The 26,790-nt window shown below is 46.4% G+C and overlaps 3 protein-coding genes across 4 annotated transcripts in view; 2 read left to right on the plus strand and 1 right to left on the minus strand.

The window, feature by feature from the left end:
- Positions 1–26,790, plus strand: part of LOC119458432 (sorting nexin-6) — a 160,894-nt gene that overhangs the window by 116,236 nt on the left and 17,868 nt on the right. The window lies entirely within an intron of this gene.
- The window catches only part of LOC119458434 (ADP-ribosylation factor-like protein 2), a 139,045-nt gene that overhangs the window by 67,924 nt on the left and 44,331 nt on the right, over positions 1–26,790 (minus strand). The gene's annotated exons all lie outside the window — the stretch shown is intronic.
- The window catches only part of LOC119458437 (general transcription and DNA repair factor IIH helicase subunit XPD-like), a 185,702-nt gene that overhangs the window by 51,542 nt on the left and 107,370 nt on the right, over positions 1–26,790 (plus strand). The window contains exons 17-22 of one of the 2 annotated variants that reach the window (XM_037720273.2): positions 3,047–3,325; positions 5,805–5,877; positions 5,958–6,028; positions 7,259–7,402; positions 14,147–14,290; positions 25,430–25,599. The exons of the other annotated variant lie outside the window; for it this stretch is intronic. Of the exons in view, the coding sequence (XP_037576201.1) occupies positions 3,047–3,325; positions 5,805–5,877; positions 5,958–6,028; positions 7,259–7,402; positions 14,147–14,290; positions 25,430–25,522 (804 nt within the window). The 3' untranslated portion in view covers positions 25,523–25,599. Of the gene's footprint in view, positions 1–3,046; positions 3,326–5,804; positions 5,878–5,957; positions 6,029–7,258; positions 7,403–14,146; positions 14,291–25,429; positions 25,600–26,790 lie in introns of those variants that run through there. 2 annotated transcript variants of the gene reach the window in all.

The following is a 26,790-nucleotide window of genomic DNA, read 5'->3' on the forward strand; positions in this document are numbered from 1 at the left end:
ATTTACTCGATTGTAACGCAAGCTTTTTCGTTATTTTTGTTGCTTTTACTGGACCCTGGTGTTACATTCGAATAATGGCAAAAATTTACTATTTTTAAAGAAGTATTCTAAATCCTGCAGTTTTTAGCAATATGTTGGCAATTTTTGCCTTTAAATCTCAATACAATTAATAGAGAAGTCGACCGAAGTCAAAACTTGTTTTTTGTTCGAATCAACACCTCCTTCAACTAATGCCTGGAGCATGAGCCATGAGTGTGCTGTTGTTTCCTCTCCTGTTCTCTCTTCCTTTCGTGCCGGTTTGGTGCCAGTGGCCGGCGCCTCTTGCGGGTACCGCGTGTAAAAAGCCACTCAAATGGATGGCCTGCCAGCGCCCGCAATCTCGGAGGCCATGGCTACCGCTGCCCGCGCGGTGGTCACGCCACTCTGGGCAGGTTGGTGGCGAGCGTGCAGCGCCTCCTCACAACACACGGCAGGATGGCTTTTATGGGAAAGCAAGCGACATTTCAGGCATCTAGTTGGAAGAGGTTCTGGTTCGAATTGACGCCATTTTTGCTGTGCTTGTGACTGGTGTTACGATTACGGTGGTGCTGCAGTACCCTGTAGCCTTCCATGCTTCGACTCCATCGTTGTTGTTGCCCACCTAAGTCGTGGCTCATACCGACTATTGAGGATTACCCGAGAAATGGGTGGATTAATTAAATTTCTAAACACAAATAAACATTCAGTACTGCTATAGAGTAAGGGCTGTTAAAGGTGAAATTACATGTTGAAATGAAAGCAGTTGGAACATTCGATAATCATTAATAACACACACACACAAAAAAAAGATCCGGCAGCACCCATCTCGCGATGAATGTTGATGTTAGTGCGATTATCATTGAAGCAATGCATCGACACACCATATTGCAGCCGCCTAAATGCGTCACGTATGAGGCGTGTACGCATTCGGGCTGTTCTCTCGCACTCGCCACCAGACATGCTAAGCCAGCTAGTGCTGAAGCAGTGAAGTCCCCGCATGAAGCACGTGTGAATATATATTCAAACAAGATTGCCTGAATACTGTATTTACTCGATTCTAACGCGCCCTCGATTGTAAAGCGCACCCGTTTTCCGTGACCAAAAGACAGAAAAAATAACTTTACACTACCGTGCACCTCATGCTTTCATACAGAAATAAAGCTTTCTCTCATTATGAAAAAAAAAAAAAAACATTTACTCCCAATGAACTAAAGTTGCGATGAATTAAAAAGAAAAATGTTGCAGTTTCGCCCTAAAGGCAAAGCATCGATTGCGATAGCAAATTAGTAGACAGCTATACGAAGTAAGGATAGTACTTTTATCAGCCGTATAAACTTATAAACATTTGCTAACTAACTAAATTAACAAGCATCGTGTCAGGTGCGCACAAGCAAACATGAACACATCTCGCTCGATGACCGCGGAAATAGCGGAAACTCGCTGTTTAAACACTGGAGTGACGAAGAGCGGCAGCAACGGTGAGCGAATTGACCTCTGTGCTAGCACAGCTCTCGCTTCAACGCGAACGGTAAGCGGCAAAAACACAGTGCGTGCGGACTCCCCGTCTCGGATCGCTTCCAAGATAGGGCCGAGGCGATCGTATCGCCGAAGTGGATCGTCGCAGAATACGTCTTACTTCGGGCCCCTGAAACCCTTCCGCATTGCTTTGCTGGCGAAAATCCTCTCTTGTTTGCGCCAGTCCCGCGTGCAGGTTTCGGATTCTCCGAACTCCCGTGACACGGCCCAATTTCTCTCCGTATCCGCTCACATGATCACTTTTCTTTTAAAATGCAGCATCACAATGAACTCTGCACTTCGTGCTGATAGAGAAAATGCAGAAAACGGGAAGACAGAGGGTAGATTAATGCCTAAGCACACGTACTACAGCACATGGAGAAAGCTACGGCAGCTAGGCTCGAAGCGCGTATGAGGCGGCCATTTGGAATGCCGATGGCGATATGGTAACGCAGGTTTAGGGTCGTACTCGATTGTAACGCACACGCGATTTTCGGACCAGTTTCATCGGAAAAAAAGTGCGCGCTATATTTGAGTAAATACGGTATATATGACACACACTTGACTCCACCCAGGACCGGAGTAATTCAAATGATTTTTTTTTTTTTTTTGTCACTGAAGAGTGGCACATACCCAAATGGCCCACATCCAGTGATCCAAGTTTGCATCAAAGAGGTTCATTGAACAAAGACACATACTTAGTTACTCATAGCTAGGGACAGAAGTCGGCATAAAAGGTGGTCACTGAAGGGTGGCACATACCTTGTAGCACATACCTAGTTTCACATACTCGGTGGCCCAAGTTAAGCTGAAAGTGGTTCGCTGGCACTGGCACATACCCAGTAACACAAGTTGGCGTGAAACGTGTTAACCGATGCCATTGAAGTGCGCCACTTACGCAGTGACCCACGCTCAGCTACCCAAGTTGGTCTCAAAGAGATTCATTGAAGGGCGGCACACACCTAGTCGCAGATACCCAACGGCCCAAATCGACGTCAGGTTCATTGAAGAGCCGTACAGACAAAGTGGCACATACCCAGTGCTCGAAGTTGGCATCAAAGAGTTTCACTGAACAGCTCATGTCCAGTGTACCCAAGTTGGCGGGAAAACATCCTCTGACAACCCTCAAAAAGTGCATGAAGCAACCTAAGAATGCTGATCGCATTAAAAAGGAAAACATAGAAATTTAACAGGGCATTCGGTGGGACTCCATAAGAAATTCCTGGACTGTAGAGCAAACATCCTTTTGGCTAAATCCCACAATAGAGGTCCCAAACGAAATAGTCTTAAGTGCGACTATAAACCTTGCTATTGTTGACAGTGCCTCACCCTTTGGGCAAAGCTGCCACCCCCCTTTTTTTTGTGATAGCACCTGCGAAAATCCTGGGCTCTCCTGCTCAAAGAAATCTCTCGGCAACGCCTTTCATAATGGTAATAAGCGCAGTGCTTTTTCCACAGGATGTGGATGATGGTGCAGTACGCTTCACTCAAGTGCCATTCAATGACTACGCAGATTGTGAGCAAGGGCAGCGACCAGGTGGCCCTGAGCTCACGCTTCGAGACACGCGATGAGGTGTCGGTGGTGCGCAACTATGGGGCTCTGCTGGTGGAGCTGGCGTCGTGTGTGCCGGACGGCATGGTGTGCTTCTTCACCTCGTACGTGTACCTTGAGTCGGTGGTGGCCGCCTGGTACGAGCAGGGTGTCCTCGACCAGCTGCAGCGCCGCAAGCTGCTTTTCCTCGAGACGCCCGATTCAGCTGAGACGGCGCTTGCACTGGCAAACTATGTCAAGGTACTTAACGTGTGTGTGTTTGTTTGTGGTGTTATGTGCCTGATGACCATTGTCTGTCCAGTCACTTGAATTTTTTAACAGCAAAGCTGTTTAAGCTAGCCGTAATTTGTGGTGCGTAGCCGTGGTAGCCATGGCAACCCGAAGGAGGAGACTCCTCGCCAGCTCCCTGCCTTCCCGACCCCTGCTTCTCTTCTCTCCGTGGCGCGCTGAGCCAGGAGAAAAAAAAAAAAAAAGGCGGAAGCTTGCACTAGGCAGCGCAAAGCTCTAGACACAGTGAAGCTGGCTGATTGATATCGAGCGGCTAGCCTCCAACGCGTTCGGCGTCGGCAAGCAGCAGCGTTCTTGGCACTGTGCCAACCTTGGTGCCAACCTTGCCAACCTGCCTGCGTTTGTGGCATGCCAGGAACGCTGTCGCTTGTAGGCGCCGACGCGTCCAGCGCTAGTCACGCAAAATGTTGCCAACGCGTTCGGTGTCCGCAAGCAGCAGCGTTCTTGGCACTGTACCAAGCTTGGTTAGCCTGCCTGCATTTGTGGCATGCCAGGAGCGCCGTCGCTCATAGGCGCCCACGCGTCCAGCGCTAGTCATGCGAAAGGGAAGGTACCCCCGAAAGTGATTGCTCGAAAATACCTTCCTACTTGCGTAGTTAAGTTAAACCAAGTTAAGACCTAGCAGCAACCAATTTCATACCTAGCAGTAGCAGCCAGTAAGCTTCGCTGTGCCTAAGCTTTGCGCGGCCGAGTGCAAGCTTGCCTGATATTTAAATTAAGTTCGCATAGAATGCCAAGTGGGAGCAATTGCCTATGATGCGATATTTCCTTTCTTTATTTTTCTGGCAGTGAACAGTTTTGGCACTGATGCTCTCCACTTTCTATCTGCGCATGAAAACCCCTCTACTCTCGCCGTTGCTGGTATCCCTTATCTCACAGTTTCACAGGGCTCCTGCTTGCTTTTCTTTCTATTTTCTCAGTCGCAGGGATTCCTCTCTTGATTAAGTGTGGGGTTGCATTTATCGTCATCACATCATCATCAGCCTTCCATGTCCACTGCAAGACCTAATCCGTTGTTTCTGTAAACTGCATTTTCATTCTGTTGGCACGTATTCTGTTGCTCTTCATAGACAACAGGCTACCTGCTCTGTGCATTGGATGACGTGCCCATTTCCATGTCTTTCTCAAGTTGAATACAGTCAACGAGTGATTTTCTGGATGCCTGATTTTTCGGACATGCTCAATAATTCGGATGCCTTGCGGCACCGCCACGTACCCCAGAGTCAAGGTATAAAAACGTCTGAAATTTCGGACGCAACAAACCTTCACCGTCTGATTTTCCGGACTTTTTGCCATCACCGCAAGTCCGAAACGGCATTAATAGTAGCCACCACCGCATGCATTTTGGTTATCTCACCTCTTCGAACCGGCACTCTCGCACGCAGATTCGCTGGCAGCCGTAGCCACCACCGTGGCAAAGCTAGGCCTAGCTACTTCGACGTTCGCTACCAAGCTTCTTTCTGTTCGGTGCCGTTTTCTTTCATTGAAACAATTCACTGCTGTTATCAATAACTGACTCCGCCTTTCTAATCCTCGCCATTGTCTTGGAAGCTCGGAAAGCACGGCGCGTTGCATAATGTCGGTTCCCAAAAGTTAGCTGCGCCTCACTACAGCAATGTTACGCAGTGAAGCATACGCGAAGTATTGTGGTGAAGCATATTAAGAGTTGGAAGAGGCAATTGTCATGGGACATCGTATGTATTCCTTATACATGCGTGCACCCGCCACTTGCTTTCACATTAGGAGCACCAATATGCCTAATAAGTGTACTGGCAGGCCTTCAGAGCTAATTTAGACCTTCCTGTGGTGATTTGAGCACTTGGGGGCATTAAAAGGCATGCACTCAATTTTTCCAGACTGCCCGTTTTTTCGGATGTTTTTGCGGCCCCTAGGGAGTCTGAAAAATGGGACGTTGACTGTATCAGTTACCCGCAATTGCACTATCACTGACACTATCAGCCGCCGGGGTGGAGTCAACATGAAAGCACGCCTGGCTTTGCTTCGTACTGTCGATGTGAAGACTTTGTCAATATGGCATGAAACCATATCTTTCGTTGCCGTTTCTCAAATTCAATGAAATGAATCTTTTTTCTGATTCAAGTTTGCTTTTTACAATTGCCCAATAATTTGGAGAATTTTGCATGGCCCCTTCCATCGAAGAAAAATCCAGCAGCGACTACTTATTTGCATCAAAGTCACTATATTGATGTTTAACTGTATAACGGATGTTTCCCACTGGATTATTGCGGTCTGTTGTAACGAGCACTGACTTTAATGAGCCATGCAACGCTGAACAGCTCAACTACTTAGCAAGGTAAGGCATGTGTAGAAGAAGCTCCACCCTTGAAGTTGGACCTTCATAGTTGGAGAATGTTGCAAGTGAGCAGCAGTGTTTGCAGCGGTGAGCCTGAAATCTTCTGCTTTGGTGCAGGCCTGCGAGAATGGAAGGGGAGCCGTGCTCCTTTCTGTAGCTCGAGGCAAGGTGTCCGAAGGTGTTGACTTTGGTGAGTGCTCTTGACTGGTTGGTTTCCGCCCCTTGTTGGACCTCACTGAGGTGTGTCTGAGAACTTGCTCTCTTTTGCAGACCACCACCTTGGCAGGGCAGTGCTCATGTTCGGCATCCCTTTTGTCTACACGCAGAGCAGGATTCTTCGGGTATGTGTGTACGAAATCCTTTTAAAGCCAGTGGTGCCACAGCTAGATGTAAGACACAGTTAAATCTCGCCAATAGAGAAACATCTTTAGCTGAAGATCATGTTATATACATTGAGAACTTTGTTCAAGTGGGATTTCTGTGTTTCAGCAGTCAATAAAAGAAATACACAAACTCCTAGAGAAGCTATAGTGGGTCAAACCTTGTTGGTAAGCATACATAAACGAAAGTCACATGAATACAATTGAAACTAGATTTAACGAAGTGATGACCACGCTCGAATTATTTCGTTAAATCGGGAAGTTCGTAAAATCAAGAAAGGGATTTTTCAGTCCTTCAAAATCTCAAATTGTAACGTAGCAACGCTACCCTGGCATTGTATTTGCCGCAAACCATGCCTGCGCATGTGAAAAGTCCGCGAGGGGGGCCCGAATTACTTGTGCAACGTGCGATGCAGGCCAGGTAGACAGTCACATGAAGCTATGACAGGCTGATGATATGCAAAGACGTGGGGGCAAAGACTGACTAGGGCACGTAGATGTTTTAACGCCATAGCATTAGAGCACATGCTTGAAAAGAAGCCCTTCTGTGGCAAAATTAGAAAAAAATAACTGCTTTTTAAACTCATTTGTTTCCGGAAAAACTTCGTTAAATCGGGTTTGTGGCCATTAGTTTTATTAACTTGGGTTGGTGACACCAGTGAACCCTATTGGTACTTGCTGGTGAATGGAAAATTCTTCGTTAGATTGGGAAGTTCATAAAATCGTGTTTCTTAGATCAAGTTTAACTCTAATGGAGTCATAATTTTACGATCATGCTCACTGGCCGTCATTTTGCTTGTTATAAGCATAACAGCCATTAGTTTTGTTATTTGGGTTGGTGACAGTATTGAACCCTATGGGTACCTGCTGGTGAATGGAAATTTCTTCGTTAGATTGGGAAGTTCATAAAATCAGGTTTCGTTAAATCAAGTTTTAATTGTAATGGAGTCATAATTTTAGGATCATGTTCACTGGCCGTCATTTTGCTTGTTACAAGCATAACGCATGATAGTTCTTGGGCTAGCACTCAGACGGAGAGATAAATTCAGGAAACTTGAAAGTGTGAAAGATGGGCCATGGTTGTTGGTGTGATTGGAGAACGTTTTGACTTGAGACATCTTACAGCTGTGGCGATACACTGGCCTTGACGGTGAAGAGTGTAACGACGCCTCACCACTTTTTCTTTGCTAGGCCCGGCTGGAGTTTCTGCGGGACCAATTCCAGATCCGGGAGAACGACTTTCTCACCTTCGATGCCATGCGGCACGCTGCGCAGTGTGTGGGCCGAGCGCTTCGTGGGAAGACTGACTACGGCATCATGATCTTTGCTGACAAGGTCGGCAACCACTATTATGCAACTAGTATCTGCACTTAATGCGTAGTTGAACAAAGCGTAAACAGATGACTGCAGTAGAGGAAGAGTAGCCGTGAAACATACTCATCTTCTCGTGTTGTCACAGTCTGGGGAAAAGTATTTCAGGTGTATGCATAGAATGTGTGGAACTCTGTCGCACAATTCATGTGTCCTAAAAGCTGTTTACAAGACAGCTGCTGTTGCCAGCTGGTCTGCATGTCTAGAGGGGATTTATTTTTAGGCATAATTCAATCACTAGGTATTGTAACGGGACTGTGCTAAGGATGAAGGTTTAAGAGAACTGACATTTGGGCAAGTTGGTTTAGCCTCATCTTGTGTAACAGTGCAACATAGAACTGGACAGGAACGAAGGAAGTGATGGGTAGGCGTTTACAGGTTGCATAGGGCTTTTAACTCTTTCCCTACCATGGAGAAAATAGGTGTTTTTTGTATGCTATGGCAGATTTTCTTTCTGAAGGAACTACTGCACGCGATATTTAATGAACTACATAATCAGAAAGCAAAATGAATGCACTTTTCACGCATAAAAGCGTTATTAACGAGATGTATGTCATAAAAAGATAAATTGTTACAATCAAGATTGTGTGATAAAATTGAACAAAATTTGTAAAGATGTGCTTGTATCTACTAAGACAAAAATGTTACGAAAATTATGAGATGTAAAAAATGTATTGCTGTCTATTAGGCACGATCTTCGAAAAAATCTATATTTTTCATTGAACAGGTAATTCCGCTACAAAAATTTAACTGCAAGCACTACAGTTGGGTGTGCAGGTCTGCGGCCGCCGATGTTCCGGGCTGGTTTCCATCGTCATCACTTTCAGACTTGAAGTCCGATGAAAAGTCAGTGTCCTCCGACTCGCTGCTATTCGATGTATCGATAAGATCAGCGGCAGAGGCAGCAGAATCGCGATATCTGCAATCTCCCGAAGCGTGCGTGCCGTTTTCAGAGCCGGACATCTTTGCGTTCTGCTTTGACGAACGCGAAACCTTGAAGCGCGTTTAAATATCACCACCTGGCAGGAAAAAAAGCGAACTGCTTAGAAAACAAAAATATAGTTTCTCCTCTTTCACGTTCGATGGCGCAGTGTGTCCATGAGCGGCGCGGAAGGTCTCGGAAGCGGCGTTTCAAACCATCGATAGCGGGCGGTCATTTTTTTTCGTTCGCCTTTGACGATCGCGAAACTTTGGAGCACGTTTAAAAATCACTGCTTCGCGGGAAAAAAGTCAGCAACCAACCACAACTTCAGTCGTCGACGAGGTGCACTGGTTAGGCCTAACCAGTGGTGGCGTTGAGGTGGCATGCCGTCGCAGGTAACTTGCCCTTGATATGTTCGTACCCGTAGACGATTACACAGAGACTACGCATGCGATCATGCCCACGGGCTGAACTGACAGCAAAGCATACGAAGTGGAGTTTGGTTTTTTGGGCGATCAGCCGTGGCAACAAATGCCTCCGAAGTTTGTACGCACGCTCACTGGTACGAACGGCGAAAGCTCACAAGTGCACATAAAGCCTAATAGTAGCTCCAAACTAAGTTTGCTAAACACTGCTTAAATCGACATCAGTCAAGGCCGCACGCACATTATCTGCACTTCGTGACGACACGCATCGCGACAGGCTCACAGAAACTGAAGCCGCGTTCAGTGCAAAGTGCACCGCTGATAAGCACTCGAGCAAAGGCTCCTCTGTCACCTAGGCAATCACTGCGCTCTCGCATCGTGCTGCTGCCTTTTGTGTTTCTTTTTTTTTTTCGTTTGTTCATTCATTAATTTTGCTTCTCATGCTCCTCCTCCACATTGCCCTTGTTGCTCTCCTCTCCCATCGCCGGGCACACCTCATTGAGAAGCGTGCTTGTTACCGCGCTTGTCGGTGGGATTTTCCCGCGGAAGCTGCATTATAACCGGTATTTTGCCTTGCAAGGCTGCACTGTAAGCGAGTATGTGTATACATGGAGTTCTATGGGAGAGTAAACGGGAGTCGGAAAAGGCCGAGTTGTAGCCAGTTGTGCACTATGAGCAGTTGCGTTATAAGCGGTCTAAGCTGTACGTTTTCCAGCCACTGCATCGTATTTAAACAAGAAAAGGCGTGCAGCGCGCGTGATCGAGAATAGTAACCGCCGCCTGCCTCAGCAGCTTCTCCGCAATTCAGCCAAAGACTGATTTTCCGTACACCCGATTTTTCGGACATGCCTGATAATTGGGACGACTTTGCGGCACTGCGATGCACCCCATAGAGTCAATGTATAAGAACGTCAGAAATTTCGGGTGCAAAGACCCTTCGCCGCTCGATTTTCCAGACTTTTTGCCGTGTCCGCAGGTTCGAAGCGGCATTAATCGAAGCCACCTCCAACTATCTCGCCGCCTTGAACCTGTGCTCTCGCACGCAAATACCCTTGCAGCCGCAACCACCACCGCGGCAACCAAGGCCTAGTAAAACCACGTTTATTTGACCCTCGTTAATTCGGAAAATCGGACAACTCGAACTCGTCCTCTAGTCCCGGCTGGTGTATGCATTATTCAGTGCAATCAAACTCTCGTTAACTCGGACGTATTTGGCCACACATCGGTTAATCCGGACACAACTATCGGAGTTTGGCGAGCGAGGAACACCGCAAATGTGTGACGCAAGAGAGTAAAAACGGCGCTAGCGTCCAACCGAAACAAAGCGGCGGGGTCCGTATGGTCCGCATCGCCATAGTCATCAGAGGTAATCGTATGTGAATACAACGCCAGAACGCTTCGTGTCTCTGTACTTTTTATTCTCGCGTTTACTGCCTCGCATAACACCGCGTTGGCCGCAGGATTTCATAATTGCATAGTCGCCATCCATGATCGCGTCATAGCGATCGCGGTTTCTTCTGCAGCGGTTTCTTCTGCAGCGGTTACAGCAAACAGTAGATGCGTTTTTACTTGGTACGCGCATCGCCCGCGTGCCTAGAAAAACTGCGTAGTCGCCATCCATAATAGCATCGAGAGCGACTGTGGTTTCGTCCGCAGATGTTGCAGCGAATGATAGTTTCGTTCTGACTAGGTGCGTGTGTCGGCCACGTGCCTTCAGCACCGCAATGTCTCCGTTCGTAATCACGTTGATAGCGGCCGCGGTTTCCTCCGCAGTGGTTGCTGTTGACAGTCGTTTTATTTTGACTCAATGCAAAGCTGACGAGAATGAAGAGCACCGGCTACATCGCGATGGACGGACTATCTTTTGGCGATCAGCTCACTGGCGACAACATAATCGGGATGTGCGTGTGGTAGTGCAAAGGGTGTTGCAAATGAATTCACACGCCACAGCCGAGCTGTGAATGAAGTTGCAAGGCCTCGATTGCCACTGCAAGAGCCAATGACTCACGTGATGACGAGAATTGCAGCTTCCGCACTGCTTTTGTGCAAAATAAGTGCAGTATTTGCTCATTCATTCACTAAATAAAAGCATGTTGACGGAGTAAGTATTTGCTTATTGTTTTCTGGATACCCTGGATAATTCGACATTTGGTTAATTTGGACATTTTTTTCGGTCCCGTGAAATTTGAATTAACGAGGTTTTACTGTAGTTGGGTACAACTTAAGGCAGGAAAGGCCCTGGCCAGATGACCGAAGCACAACAGCCGGTTGCCTCCGCGACTAAAGAAATAGTCCCGCAGATGTGACTCAACCCCAGTTTCTAACCCCACAGTTCGGAGAACAACGAGCACGGGCTGCCATGTTCTCCGCTGTGTTGCCACGACTCGTAAAAAAATACTAGTAGATTTTCTCTAGAAAAATTCGTGAAAATCAGTAGATTTTTTATTTCAATTCTGGCCCTCAGTTTCTGAACCCACGATTCAGCACTTATATTAGTACTCTATTGTAGTATTGTAGCTTCTGAGAAATTGCGCAACAATGACCTCGCAATTTTTGGTGATAATGTTGAGAAACTTGGGGTTCCCGAAGGCCATAATCAAGCATGGATTTAAAAACATTCAAGACCTCGCGATGGCGTATTCAGTAGCGTCAGATGGTAGTTAATGCCTGAAAGCTTTAGTGTTGGTGAGTTCTGTTGAGCTAAATGAAACGTGCACGCTGAAGTTGTTCAGTTAATGCATGAATTGATGTGACGCAATGAGTGACGTGCCCAGTCCATGTGGCATGTGCAGCACACGAGCAGAAACTGACAATCTGACTGCACTATTCAGAACAAGTAAGTAAGTATGAGTTCCTGTTTCCTTTTAGTACAGGTAAGGCGCTAATAGCGCCACAGAAAAATAGTCATTGGTTGTCGTTTTATAATTGCGAGTTACGGTAGTACATTCAGTTCCACCGATTGACCGTCTTACTCTTGCCCAGTCTTTGCTCATAAGACAAGAATAGCATCAGGTTTGAGAATCTGGAAACACAAGAATGTGCTCATCTTTGAGCCAAGCTGACTTTTTTTTCGTTAGCCAGGTGGCACTGCATTAAAATGAACTCGGTACTGGAAAAGTAGCAGTTTTGCTTTTGTTTCCGTAGAAAAGAAAAAAAATCAGTCGATTCAATCGTCTTATCACTGAATCAGCAGAAAATTTTAAATATCAGTTGATGTACTGATAAATCAGCAGCTGTGGCACCACTGGTTCTCCGTCAGTGGGGTCACTGGCCATCCGGCTCATGAAGTCAGTCTAGAGTGCGCGCTCTTTGGTGGAGGCTCGTGTGCTTCCACCTATGAGGGGCAAATGCCGCTGCCTTCTAAAGTTGTACCCCACTACAGCCACTGCAACGTTCGCTACCAAGCATCTTGCTGTTCGGTGCCGTGTTTTTCTTTCAAACAATGGGGCACCGCTTTTAGCAATGGTGCCGACTCCACTTTTGTAGTCCTCGCCAATGGCTTCGAAGCTCAGAAAGCACGGCGCATTGCAGAATGCCGGTTCCCGAAAGTCAGCTCCGCCTCAATACAGCAGTGTTATGCGGTAAAGTGTGCGCAATGTATTGCAGTGGAGCATACCAACAGTGGGAAGGGGCAATTGTCACGGGACACAGCATGTTTCCTTTAATTATACACGGATGCACCCGCCGTCTCCTGTCACAATACTAGCACCGATACGCCTAATAAGTGTACTGGCAGGCCTTTAGAGCCATTTTGGATGTGCCTGTGGCGATTTGAGCCCTTAGGGGCGGTAAAAGGCATGCATTCATTTTCTCCGACGTTTTTGCGGCCTCAAGGGAGTCCGAAAAATCGGACGTTGACTGTGCTCGCCTGCCTGCCTGTCTTACGTGAAGACGGTTGTGCGCACTAAGTTTCTTATTCTGGTACCAGCAAATTTCCACGTAGGTCGTTGCACACCGCATTCACAGCTATCGCCGCCAACTTTATTGCGATAAGCATCTTCACTTATCTGTTTCACAGTGCATGGGCTCTTGTAAGCGTACTGCACATTTTTAATAGGTCATAACCCGAACGCGCCGCCCTTTCCTGCTACATGCAGCGTGAATGGAGCATCATGTATCGCTCTGGCAGCATAGTAGGCATCGTATTTCGGTGTTGCCCACCAGCTAGATTTCACTTATCTTTCCAGTTGCAGTGCAGTCTCAAAACACTGCGCAAAAAGGAAAATGACAGCGTGCGTCTTGGGTAGCTTAGGCCATACCAGATCGAGACATGTCCGTGTCTTGTGCCGTAACGATTCGCATTGAGTGGCCACGTCAAAACTTCCCACCAAAGGCCCCGCTTGAAGCTGCTGACACAGGCCTAATTTGAGGAGTAGAAACATAAGCTTGCCAAAGCCGTAAAAAATGACAACGTGCTTTTCGGGAGCACTTGAACCCCACCAGTTCGGCTCGTGTCGGCGTCTCGTGCTGCAACGATTCGCACAATGCTTCGCATTATGTAGATATCAGCTACAGTTGAGTCTGTCAATTTTTTTTGTCACTTTCAATCGTACGTTTTTTTGGTTAGTACGTCTTTTCTCGCATTTTCTTCTGAAACGTATGAACGAGGTTCTACTGTATTTGCACACCCCTAATTAGTACCGTCCTTGCGGGCATTACTCGCCTGTTTTGTCTAGAGTAAATTGAAAGCGCTTATGAACAGTGGTGGTGTCACTGAAGAGATTTTGATTTTGATGCATTAAAATGATGGCGCGATCTGTCATGACTAAGTCAAACACAATTTTCTACTGTAGCAAGCTTGGTTTTGTGTCAAATGTATTTTTAGCAGTCATTCTTTATTGGGGGAAACTCAGACACTTTCATACTTCGATATGAACATACTTGACCGTAGATGCCAGGGAATGCAGGTGTAGATCCACAATGATGCATCCAAGAAGCACAAACTGCATATGTTGTTTATTTATTGGCATTGTTCACGGTGGAAAGATTTAACTTTACGTCAATTCTGTATCTTTTTTCTGTAGCTAATATGGAAAACATACAGAAATATCATATTGCATACTGTTATCTGCTGGAAGGAAGGGTAGCTTATTCTGTACTACCAAAAACATTGCTGGTCGCAATAAGTAGGAAAACTGCCTTAAATTGACAGTACTTACTAGATGCACCTAAGGGCATGCCAACTCATATGGATGAAAAAGGCCTTCGTACCCTCAATGGCTTGTGCTCTCTTTCTCTGTGCGATTCCTTACACACCGTTACACCATTTTGAAGCGGTGATTGTGGTTGAAGATGCTGTAAATGTTTAGCGAAGTCTGTGCTGTATGAACTGACACCTTGGCTGTGCCAACGTTGACGCAGCGTTTCTCACGGTGGGACAAGCGTAGCAAGCTGCCTCGCTGGATACAGGAGCACCTGCAGGATTCTCTCTGCAACCTGAGCACAGAGGAGGCATTGCAGGTCGTCAAGCGCTTCCTGCGACAGATGGCACAGCCTTTCACAAGGGTGAGTACCTCCTGCAATCTTGGCTTGCGCTGTGTTTGGTAGATGTGTGCCCATACGTGTAGATGAGTGTTCTATAGTGGCAGTTGTCTGCTTTGTACTACAACAATCAAACATTGTGCGTCTGACACAATAATTCTACCTTCGTCATATCTGATAGTCGTACAAGCATGTGCGCTGATATTGGGCAGAAAAAATTTATTCATTTTATATTTCCTGTTTTCCTTCATTATATAAATTCGATACTTCATTATATCTATGTTCTCTACATTTAGGTTTGGCTATATTTCTGCGCATAAGTTCAGCTTGGGTGCTAGCCAGCTCTGGCACACAGGTGTACGCCTAAAAATTGAGGAGGCTGATTTGAGGAACTTACTTTAAATGAAGGTACGTTTATGTAAATAAAAAATCTGCAGGGTAATGTATTTGACACCCAGTGTCAACAGTGTGTGAGCAAGGGGACCCTCAGCCTAGAGCCAACGTTTCAACCAGGGGATTTGTCAAGGTGACAAGTGCTTTTCTTGGCAACAGTTATATACATAGCTCGATTTCCTCCCAAAAGCGAGGAGCCTAAGCAGAAATGAAGGAATAAGGCTGGGGAATGGAAATGTTCACTAGGAAGATCCTTCGTAAATATACTTTGTAAATAGTCTCCAGTTTCTAATCCTTCGTTCGCGTAACATTTTGGTGGAGAGTGCCGTGCCCCGTCCTCGCCATGGAGCTCCGCAGCGGCCACACCGTCCTGCTTTCCATCATGGCTCCCGGTGACGACACCTCGTCTGCTTCTACTCCTGCGACCCCGACAACAACGTACATCACGGTTACCAATCCCCGCGATCGTCGCATAGATAAGATAATGTCCAAGATAATGTCGACGTTGAGGACTGGCTCAGCCTGTATGAACGTTCCATCCGCCACAGCAAAGACCAGCAAATATGCACTCGACGCCATCACCAGGGCAGCCCAAGCACGCGAAATTTCCCGTGCTCGCCTCCTGACCTCCCAAGAGAACAAACGGCGTTTGTACGATCGTCAACACAGCGATGTCCACTTTTCGCCTGGATCTCTGGTACTCCTGTGGTCCCCGACTCGTCACGTTGGCCTGTCAGAAAAATTCCTGTCTCAGTACACGGGTCCATATCGAGTGCTGTGTGCCGTGACTCCAGTTACTTATGAAATCGCCCCATCTGCCCGAATGTGCCTCATCTGCCCGAAGTGCCTCATCTGCCCCGAATTCCACTGATGTTGTGCATGTCGCACGCCTCAAACCATATTACTCTCCTGTTACCACCGATATTTGGACGCACCGCGATGGTGCTTCTGCCGCCGGGGATAATGATACATGCATATTACGTGTTTCTTGTGGACGATGCGAGCGGGTGCCCCAACGAAGAAGACGAATTGCTTCTGGCTCTCGAGCTGTCAGCTGAACTGGCCAGTGCTGCAGTTATCCGTTGTAAATAGTCTCCGGTTCCTAATCCTTTGTTCGCGTAACAATATGTACATGCATTTATTAGCAAGTAGGGTTATTGTGTTATAATGGAACATTGCAATTACATTGTCAATTTTATAAAACCATACTAGTAAGCCATTATACTAAAGCATTGTGTATTTGGCTCATGTTATCTTAAAAAATTTAGTAATTCATACCTCCCACTGTAATGCCTATTGAAGGCGCTGTGGGTATTCTGGTAAATAAATAAATAAATAGCTGTCCTCACCAGCTTGTGCCTTATTCAGGGTTCGCACAGCCCCTTGAAATCCTTGAATATCCTTGATATTGACAGTATAAGTTCAAGGGCCCTTGAAACTACTTGAATACCCGTGGGCTCCTTGTAATCCTTGAAAATCCCGTGGGATTTGTTCCGCTAGAGGAAATTAACGATGTACCTCCGCAAGTCATGCTGATATTTAAGGCCCTTTCGCTTACGAATGCCCATGAAAACAAGCTGTGTTGACTAAAGGGCAACATCAGGAAGTTTCGGTTTTAAATCTCGCAGCCCCTACGTCGTCTGGCAACTAATATGCATTGCAAATCCAATCCAATACGAGACATATCGCTCGCTCGGCTTGCGTATAGTGCCTAGAATATACTCTAGTGTGCCGTCCACCGAGAGTCTCCAACGCGGGACGGTGGCGCGGGCAGTGATGCCTCCCGCCGCGGGCCACCAGACGGCGATGCCTGTCGGCACCATGCTAGTAAATCCTGCGGTGTTCGACTCGCGTTCGTTTGCGATGCGTTGATTGCTACGCGTCGATTGCAATGCTTAGTTCATTTCTCGCCTTGCTGCCGCTTTCGTTGCAGTCTTTTCTTATTGTGAGTGGGTTTTTTGCATCTATGTGTGCACTCGTCTGTCAAAGAAACTTTGAACAGGTCGCGAAACCGCGATTTCCCAGAGACGCGGAAAGAAACGGCTCATCTCATTACCCAGCGCGTCCGCAGACCCCGAACGTATTGCGGATTGGGACAAGAACATAAGAGGCAGATCGCCGGGCAAATGGGGAGACTCGCGTTGTGTCTTGCCTGAAGTCCGCCCATGTCTCAGCATGGTCCGGCACAGTCTCGAAGTGCAGCGCACCAAGCGGCCGGCGGCGGCAGGCATCACACTCGGTGCTACCGCGACACCCGCTCTCGGCACGCTAGTATGTGTCTTTTAGGTACTATAGTCGGGCCGTTTGTCGGCCTCGTGCGCGCCATTTCAGTGAAGTTCGCGTTTGCGTTGTGTGTTTACTTTGACAAGATGCCAGGCGGGAAGTGCAAGTTTCAGCCTGCGTGGCTGCAACATACGGACTATCGTCACTGGGTGAGACCGGAACCAAGCGATCCTTATCGAGCAATGTGCGCATTATGTCAGAAGACGGTCGACATTGCAACGATGGGGGAATCTGCCTTGAAGAGCCATCAGAAAGGCGACGGAGTTTCCGTCGAACAGCCAAAGAAAAAGAAGCGGAGATAACAGCTCTTGAAAGAGAAATTAATGCGAAAATAGGGCTCCTTTCCTAAGTCATGTGAGGAAATAAAATTACGCTAACACTCCTTGAATTCTGCCTTTTTGCATCCTTGAAATCCTTGAAATGTCCTTGAATTTCCAGCCAAATATTGTGTACGAACCCTGCTTATTATACCGCATGAAATGCCCGTAAACTCGGAGGTATTTGACCCTGAGCTAGTCGTCACTCATCACAAAAGCTGTCAAGCAATAAGCTCAGAATTGAGGGTGGTGCTGAAAAAGAAAAAAAAAAAATGGGCCCTCGCTGTCCCCAAACCTGTGCCCCTTGTTACTAAGAGGCTGGCTTTCCCGCAATGCTTAGATATTTAGTGGCTAAGTGTGCTTTGCTGGCGAAATTTTGCTACACGAAATCACAAGATTCAGAACAAAATCGCCCCAATATTATGAGATTAGACTGAAACAAATGCTAAGGACCGTGTTTGTTGCCACACAGCCAGCAATATATTGGGTTTGATTCGAATGTTCGTACCCAACCGAATATTCGAATGTTTTCGATTATCTATTTTTCAAATTTTATATAAATAATAAAAATGTAATTTTCGATAATATTCAAAATTTTAGAATATTCGCACACCCCTAGCCTGCATGTTCTTAATAGCCCTGAAATGATGCCATTCGGAGCTGGATTTAAGCTGGTGAAAGAGGAAAAATTCTGGCGGAACTCATCTCAGAATGGCTGTCGACGGTAATGCGATTAGCATTCGAGCAATGTAGTGACACGCTGTATTTCTGAAGTCGCAATAATTTAACACGTGTAGGGTCATTCTGAGATTCTGATTGCTTCAGCTATATGAGAAAAAGACATACTACGATATAGTCCCACTCGCCTGCCAAGGTCGCCCATGAGCCTCGTAGCATCACAACGACAGGAGGACAATGAGATGACGACAGTGGTGTGGTGGCTAGAGGAGTAGGTGTGCCAACCGAGCGTAGTTCCCCACTTCACATCATGATGCAAAAATGGTGCTGCTGCGAGTACAATGGTGCTCCCGCGCCCATCGTCACCCATAAGCGAACGTAGACAAGAGGCATGTTTGCAGATATCGCTGTCGCTCATTTCAGCTATGATGTATGCTTCAAATACAATTCTGAGCAGTGTAAGCAAAGCTGGATGGAAAATTTGGCTATTTTGAGGAAACAGGAAATACTGGAATTATTTTTCTACTTGGCACTGCAGTTGTAGTGGGTTTGAACAAGTGAGGAGTTATTTAGGAGTTTTATACTGCGAGCTGGTATGCAGTCTTTTTTCGTTGATTTAATTGATAGTTTAACATTGATAATTTAACTGATTCAAACAATACTTGACTGCACTCAAGTATTGCTTGAATCAGTTAAATTTTGAGGTTCGACATCCTGTACCAATTACCACATAAGCTATGAGAGATGCCGCATTGGGGCGCTCCCGAATACTTTTTTGGCTACCTGAGATTACTTAACGTGCACCTAAACCTATGTATCCAAGCATTTCGCATTTTAACCTCATTGGAATACAGCTGCTATGGCAGCTAGGTAATTAAACCTGCAGCCTCATCCTAGCTCAGCAGCACAATGGTAACCACCGAGCCATCACAGCGGGTACAAATAGTTTGGAGCAAGCACGTTGCACTTGGAGCTGAATTTGCTGCACCCATATAATTAAGTCGATGTCCTTCACCTCTCCTAAAAAGCTTTATAAAAAAGACCTTCCTGCCTTTGGCACTGTAACTGGTAAAATATTTTCTATTTCAGCAACAAGCGAACTTTCCTGCAGAGTTACAGTGCAGCCATTAGTAAGAAAAGCATCTTTTGCACAGATGTGGTGTCCGCTGCTGCTCTTGTTGGCACTGAGAACAATGCTGGTTTAGGTCTCCTGACTTACAGTTCAGAGCGAAGAAATAAGCGTGCCTTTTGAGCCATGGTTGAACTTCTTTGAGGATGAAATACCTTTACTAATTGGTGCGGCCTCTGGTGATTCGGCTTCGGAGATTAGCTTGCACTAAGCTTACCACTCACTTTTTCGTTGTAGAAGTTTTCACATCTTTTAGCAACTTTTAAACACGCAATAAAAGAGACTTGTAGCTCCTCACTGAACAAACTTAGGGCTACACAGATGGCATATTTTTCCTCTGAATGCTTTATTTGTAATTTGCCACAAGTACCAGATGACAAGTGCCGCTCAGCACTGTTCTACTTAGCGTGGCGACATTTGGGCATCAGGATGCGGAGAAGTGGTGAACTACGCTCCAGAGGGGTCGGTTGGCACACCTATTCCTCTAGCCACCATAACAATGGTATGGCATCGGATGCATGGTAGCGACTGTCTGATGACAGCATGGTCACAATAGAATGACTAACAAGGAATTACATCTCTGAATAGATGAAGGCAGTATGAGGGCAATGCGATGACATTACTGAAGTGATCACAATGATGAAATGACACTGGGACAACGACTTCAGGACAATGGTACGACGGGCTGTGTGGCATGACTGGAGTAGGATGTCGAAGCTAGAATGATGACGATGGAACATCTGCGACAGCATCGTGACGATGGTATGACAATGACTGTATGGCGACGATGCAATAACTATGATCGTATGACAACAGTATGAGGACAATGGGATGACAATGAGTGCATGATAAAAATGGCGTGATGATGACTGTGTCAGCAAGCATGTATGACGATGATGCTGTGATGATGACTGCATGATGAGAATTCGATGATGTAGGTGTAGTGACGACGATGTCCTGACCCCCCCCCTCAGATTTCTGTATCGCCCCCTCGCTGATAGGGGGATGGCCCTGTCAAAAAAAAATATGGCCACCAGAATTCTTCAAAATTATTTTTTGTGAGTACCAGTGGTATCAGCCATATATAATAAAGGTAGCTCGCTCACAAGCTTAGTTGTACTCCGTAGGGGTGTGGTGTCGCGAAGTTGCCGTAGTTAATTTTTCTCATGAACACCTTGGACCTCCTGGCGCCGGCCGTGCCTTACTCGTCCCGTCGGTGGCGTCGAATGAACGAGGGGACGTCCCTTTTGCCATGCACGCCGATGTCCGCGCGAGCGCCTTCGCGCCTGATCAACTTAGTTCCCCATTGGGGTGTCATCGGTTGCCTCATTTGCTGTCATCGGTTCCGCGACCAACCTGCTTAATGAAAGAGATCTCTCGCTGAAGTGTTCATATATAAATAATAACAACTAACAGCTAAACTAAGAACTACGCATAGACAACTTTTTTTTTAACTGTAGCACTCATTGTGATCACAGTTACACGTTGAAAACATCCAATAGAAGCATATAGTACCGTTCGTACGCTACAAGTTTTTCATTGTAACTTCGCAGTTTTATTGTCGTACATTAAGCATAGGAGGCTCAAGCACACCCACCGGATTCGTTTATCTGAGTGGGCGTTCTCGCGGAGCGGGGCGAAGCCTCGAGCAGCGGCAGCGAAGTGGGGGAGCGTGACGTCAGCGGCCAACGCCAGCGCGCGGGCCTAGGATGGCGTCGCGTGGTTAGAGAAACGGGAGCAGATGCGCGCCTTGTGTAAAAGGATGACGTCGCGTGGGAAACAAAACATGAAGACGCTGGTTCGCGCTCACGGCTACTACGCCACATCGTTCTTCTTGTAGGTGGCGTCGTGAGTCTTCATATGCGGTGATTCGCATATCGTAAATAACCAGCGTAGTGGTTGCCGCGTTGAAACGAAGGTGTCTCAGCCGAACACAAAGAATCTTAAGGAAATCAAGGTGGCCCAACAGAACTCAAAAGACGGACCCGTGCTTACGCATTTATAACGAACCTGCGACAGACCATCCCAAATTTTATTTTAAGAAAAAATACAGGCTGATATACCGGGTGTTCAAAATTAAGCTTTATGGTTTTCTTAAAATTAGGCACTGGGAGGCACGTGAAGACCACCTGTGCAAATAAGTTGTGTGGCCAGGGGGACACAAAGTGAGATAATTATCGCTGTCAGCAACCGAATTAACTAAAATTGAATAATTAACTTTTTATTGGCTGCAGTAAGTGTGTATGTTTGTATTCAAAAGTTAGAAGCAGTCGTGTTTCTGCACAGTTTCACTTGGAAGAATTCTTCTAGCATGTCTATGCTCCGATATATCCAACTCCAAATTTTAATTATCGTTCGCATGATTACGCATGCAAGAGAGTGAGGATCAGCGCAAAGCTCCTCCCTGATGTGACGCGGCTGTTGGGTGCAGCTTTAGTCTGACAACGCGGCGGAGGCACTGGCAATGATAATAACTGCCCCCATTCCCCTCACGGCTGGCGAAATAAAAAAAATCGAAGAACCCGTAACCGCTGTCGTAACATGTGACCGTGCAGCCTGTAAAGATGGCGGCAGCTGCCATGCAGAGATAATGGCGCGAGCGGAGAAGCCGGAGGGCAGTGCGCGTGCGTAATGGTGACTAGACGACTGGGCATGGTCCTTGTTTGGGCTACGCAAATAAAGTGACTGCTGATTTCCAAGTATTGTAAGTTTTATTGAAATCAAAAGCAACAACTGCACGATCAACAGCAGAAACCTTTTTAGCTATGCTAACGAATATTTCATACTGCCGCTTTAACTTTGGTGTTGTCATGCACAAATCTCATGACAACACTTCACCCATCAAGATGTCAATGCCCTAAAAATGTTCAAAATGCCTCCCTTCCACAGCAACGCAAAGCATAAACCGCTCTCGCGTTGAGTCGATAACTCTGCGCAGTGCAATTGAAATTTGGAGTCGGATATCTCGGAGCACGAACACGCTAGAATAATTCTTCCGACTGATACTGTGTAGAAACACGACTGCCTCTAAGTTTTTAATACAAACATATCCACTTACTGCAGTCGACAAAAATAATTGTTCAATTTTAGTTAATTGGGCTGCTCACAGCGATAATTATCATCTCACTTTGTGCCCCCTGGCCAGATAACTTATTAGCACAGGTGGTCTTCGCGTGCCTCCCAGTGCCTAATTTTAAGAAAACCATAAAGCTTAGTTTTGAACAACCTGCATTATCAGGCACAGCCGCCAAGCACATGGCTGTATTGGGTAACGTCCTTTTCCTATAAGCTCGGAGAAACCGATACCTGACTTCGCTATAGGGCTTCTTCCTCTTTCTGGGGTTTTACGTGCCAAAACCAGTTCTGATTATGAGACACACCGTAATGGAAGACTTCGGAATAACTTTGAGCACCTGGGGTTCTTTAACGTGCTCTGCAACGCAAGCACACAGGCGTTTTTGCATTTCGCCTACATCGAAATGCGGCCGCCGCGGCCGGGATGCGATCGCGCGATGTCGTGCTCAGCAGCGCAACGCCTGAACTAACTGAGCCACCACGGCGGGCTACAGTTGTTGCTCTAGCCGTATAAAACGTGGGTTTATCGTGAGTAGAAACGGTGAATTTTGGTAAATGATAAAGGCTACTATCATCATCATCATCATCATCATTGACAGAAGCTGACCCCCCCCCCCCTCGGAAAAAACCTGGATCCGCCCCTGGATGCATGCATGCAACTGTCTGACGGTGACAGCGTGACAACGGTGCGATAATCCCGATTCAATGACTACAGTATAATTAGGATAGAATGACGAAAAAAGATTGATGTCAATGAAACGATGAAGGTGGTATGACGACGACAGCATGACGACAGTGGGATGACGTTACTAAAGTCATGATGGTAAAATTACTGTGACAACGACGACATGATGACATCGGTATGATGAAGTTAGAATGACGATAACGGAATGACCATGACGCGTCACGACGGCGGTGTGATAACGAATGCATGACTGTATCCCGACGATAGCATGACACGATTCGGAGGACAAAACTGGAATCATGACTATGCAACGACCACTGCAACATCACGAGCACATACCTAGTGGCCAAACTATTAGAGAGCTTGGGCCACTGGGTCGAAGTAGAAGGCGTGGTGGCGATGGCATAACGAGAATGCGATCGTGAAGCGCTGTGACAACAAATCCATCACGATGATGGTGTTATGACGATGCAACGATCACGACGGCATCACGTCCACGAGCACATACCTAGTGTTCCAAGCTATTAGGCAACTTGGGACACAGGGTTATGGTAGAAAGCATGACGACAGTGGCATGAGAGTCAGATCACGAAGCTTGAATAATGACCACAGAAAGACCACGACGGCATCATGGCCACGAGCAAATACCTAATGGCCCAATCAGGCAGACAACTTGGGCCACTGGGCCCCTGTAAGAAGGTAGACATATAGATAGATAGATAGATCCAAAATAGCTGAAGTCGGCAAAGAATGCTAATCGCATAAAAAAATCCCATGAGGCCATGTTCAGGCTTTAGGAAGATTGCGGCAGTGTCACTGTTTTATTTAGAAACTGCATTCGGACTCCCTAGGGGCCGCGAAAGCATCCTAAAAATCAGGCAGTCCGAAAAAACAAATGCCCCCAAAGTCTCAAATTGCCACAGGCATGTCCGAAATATCTATGAAGGCCTGCCAGTACACTTATTACGCGTATCGTAGCTCGTACTATGCTAGGAGGTGGCTGGTGCAGGCGTGTTTAATTAAGGAATACAGCGTCCCGTGACAATTGCCCCTTCCTACTCTTCATATGCTTTACTGCAATACTTCGCGTATGCTTCACTGCGTAACACTGTTTTATTGAGATGAAGCTGACTTTCAGTAACCGGCAATATACAATGCACCGCGCTTTCCGAGTTTCCAAGACAGTAGCGAGTTTTACAGAGGCGGAGTCAGTATCGTTGCTAACAGTGGCGAATTGTTTCAATGAAAAACACGTTACCGAACGGAAAGAAGCTTGGTAGCGAATGTCAGAGTAGCCAGGCATTGCCGCTTCCTAGCATTGCCGCAGTGACTACAACGGGTCTGCGTAAGAGAGCGCCAATTTGAGGCGGCGAGATGATCAGAATGGCGGCGGTGGTGGCTTCAATTGATGCCGTTTCGGACTTGCGGTCATGGCAAAAAGTCCACAAAATTCGGACGGCAAAGGTTTTTTGCATCTGAAATTTCAGACAATTTTATGCATTGACTCTATGGGGTACGTGCAGTGTCGGCGTCCGAATTATCGGGCATGTCCGAAAAATCGGGTGTCCGGAAAATTGGTCATTGACTATATTTGACATACTGGGCAATGGTCCTTAACCAGACCTACAGTTCCGGCTGGTGTTATAATGGTGTGATAAATGAAATACATCTAGCGCATTTGGAGATCCTCGTACTGGTCTGTACTGATTCAATGGCGCTGTTTAGAATCCTGTTAACAATAGTAACCACGTGGAACAGATTTCAGCCTACATTTCTGCACAGGCCCCAGGCAGGAAAACCAATGTGTACCAACAATAGGTAAACAGTGCCTGTGTTGAACATGTGGTGCATATGTGCTCCATATTTTTATCGCTTCAAAGTGCTGGAGACATTCAGTCCTAACTGCATGCCACAGTGGCTGTGGCACTCATCTGCGGAGCAGCTCAATGTCATGAGCTCCATTTCCATCTGTGGCAGTCATGTTTTAGCAGTGCTTTGCTTCCAGCCAAATAAATATATAGGCTAAGTAGGAGACGGCTGTTTAACATAAGTTTAGCCGGAGTGCAACTACTCTTTGTGACAACCGAATTCAGGATAAGCTTCGCCCGCAGAACTACACTGCATCTTCCTGCTCCAAAATGCAGTTCCCGAGAGACCCTGATATTGAAAGAGCTCCACTTCTATTGTGACGTCATGGAAATCAGTGAATGTAATTGGCCTGCATGTCTATGCAAATTCCTGAGTGGACAGAGGTGAATTTTTCTGTGTTCTTTTGTTGTCGCCGACCATACTAGTGGGATGACAAGCTTGGCACTCTTGTTTTTGAATGCTCTAGAACTTTTCTTCTTTAGCATGTTTGTTCTACCTTCTAGTTCCTCCTTACTGTCGCAGTTGTGCCAATTTTGTTTTCATTGAAACAACTCGTTTGCATGGAGCTGCCTATGTTGCACTTCAAGCTGACAGTACAATTAGTAATCTATTGTGCAGTACCCAATGTACGCTATTTGTAATGTACAGCTATGCATTGTATTTGTAGTGCACATGCTATTTGTATACACTGACCAGTTTGCGTTGCGCTCACACTTTTGTGTTTCCGGCTGCAGGAGGACCAGCTCGGAGTGTCTCTACTCACCGCAGAGCAACTACAGTCCGATGAAACAAAGCGCAAACTGGAGAGCAGGGTGCAGCTTCACTGAAGGGCGTGAGGGGGGGATCACTAAAGTTGGCATCATTCCCATCATCAGTGTTATTTAATAAAGCGTCTATGCGCATTTGTTAATTGTTTCTTGAAGACTTGGATGGCATGAACGTGAGGCATTCAGCAGTGATGGTGATGCTGGTTTCTTTTTCGGTTTTTGAGGACGAGAACCAGAACCAGAATGAAAAAGTAAGTGATTATGGTGGGATGTAATTAGGGAATGCTGCCGTGGGTGAAATGCTGACACGATTTATTTTAGTTTTGTAATTACATACCGCAGTTCTATGTGGCTCATGGCAGGAGTGGAATTAGAACTAGCAAAACAAAATCAGGCACAATTAAAATCAATTTAAATAACATCTTTCTTGTTTAATTGTTCAGCCACTCTAGTAACCAATGTTAAGCATAACTTTTTTACATCTCACTTAAATGCTATGCAAAGAGGCATGCTATGCAAGGAGACAGTAAAAGAAAGCTTCCCTCCTCCACTTCGCAAAACCCTATTGATATTCGGTCACCTTCTTTTCAACCTTCATACTTGCTTAGGGTAAAAACATACATGCAATTCAGGTGTGTCGTGTGCCAAAACCACTACCTGATAATGAGGCACGCTGTAGTGGGTTATTCTGGGTTTCCAGGGTTATTTTGAGCACTTGGGGTTCTTTAACGTGCACTGAAATCTAAGTACACGAGCGTTTTCGCAACCGCTCCCATCGGAATGCGGCCGCCGTGGCCGGGATGGAGCTCGCGACCTCAAGCTCTGCACCACAACGCCACAGGCACTGATTTAGCATGGCAAGTCTTGCTTAGGGTCATCCTTTTACATGCAAGAATATGTGGCAGAGTTTCCGGGACGTCGAAGATGTCTGCCAGTGCTAATTACGTAATCATGGAAATTTTGCATGATAAACATTCGTAAGTCGAACCTCGTTATGACGAAGACTCATCCGACACGAAAATAGCTTCGTTATACCCAATATTCGTTTTAAGCATACGCACTGATATCGCTGAAATTAAAAATATCGCTATCTTGTCTACGCAAAACAAAGGAAAGCGTGATGTCTTCGATGCGCGAGAGGACAGTCGCCGGCAGATTTTGATTGCCATTCGGCGGCTTGCCGTGCCGTTACGGGGCTCGGGAACAAGGATAATTACGTGCGCGCACTTTGCATTGTCGCTAATACCAGACGTGCGAAAGGTGGTCACACGGGTTCGGTACATTGGTTTGACGGCTGTGGCCTAGTCAAGCCGCTAGCCAAAAACGCG

Source organism: Dermacentor silvarum, chromosome 7 (assembly GCF_013339745.2).
Source record: "Dermacentor silvarum isolate Dsil-2018 chromosome 7, BIME_Dsil_1.4, whole genome shotgun sequence".
NCBI lineage: Eukaryota > Metazoa > Arthropoda > Arachnida > Ixodida > Ixodidae > Dermacentor > Dermacentor silvarum.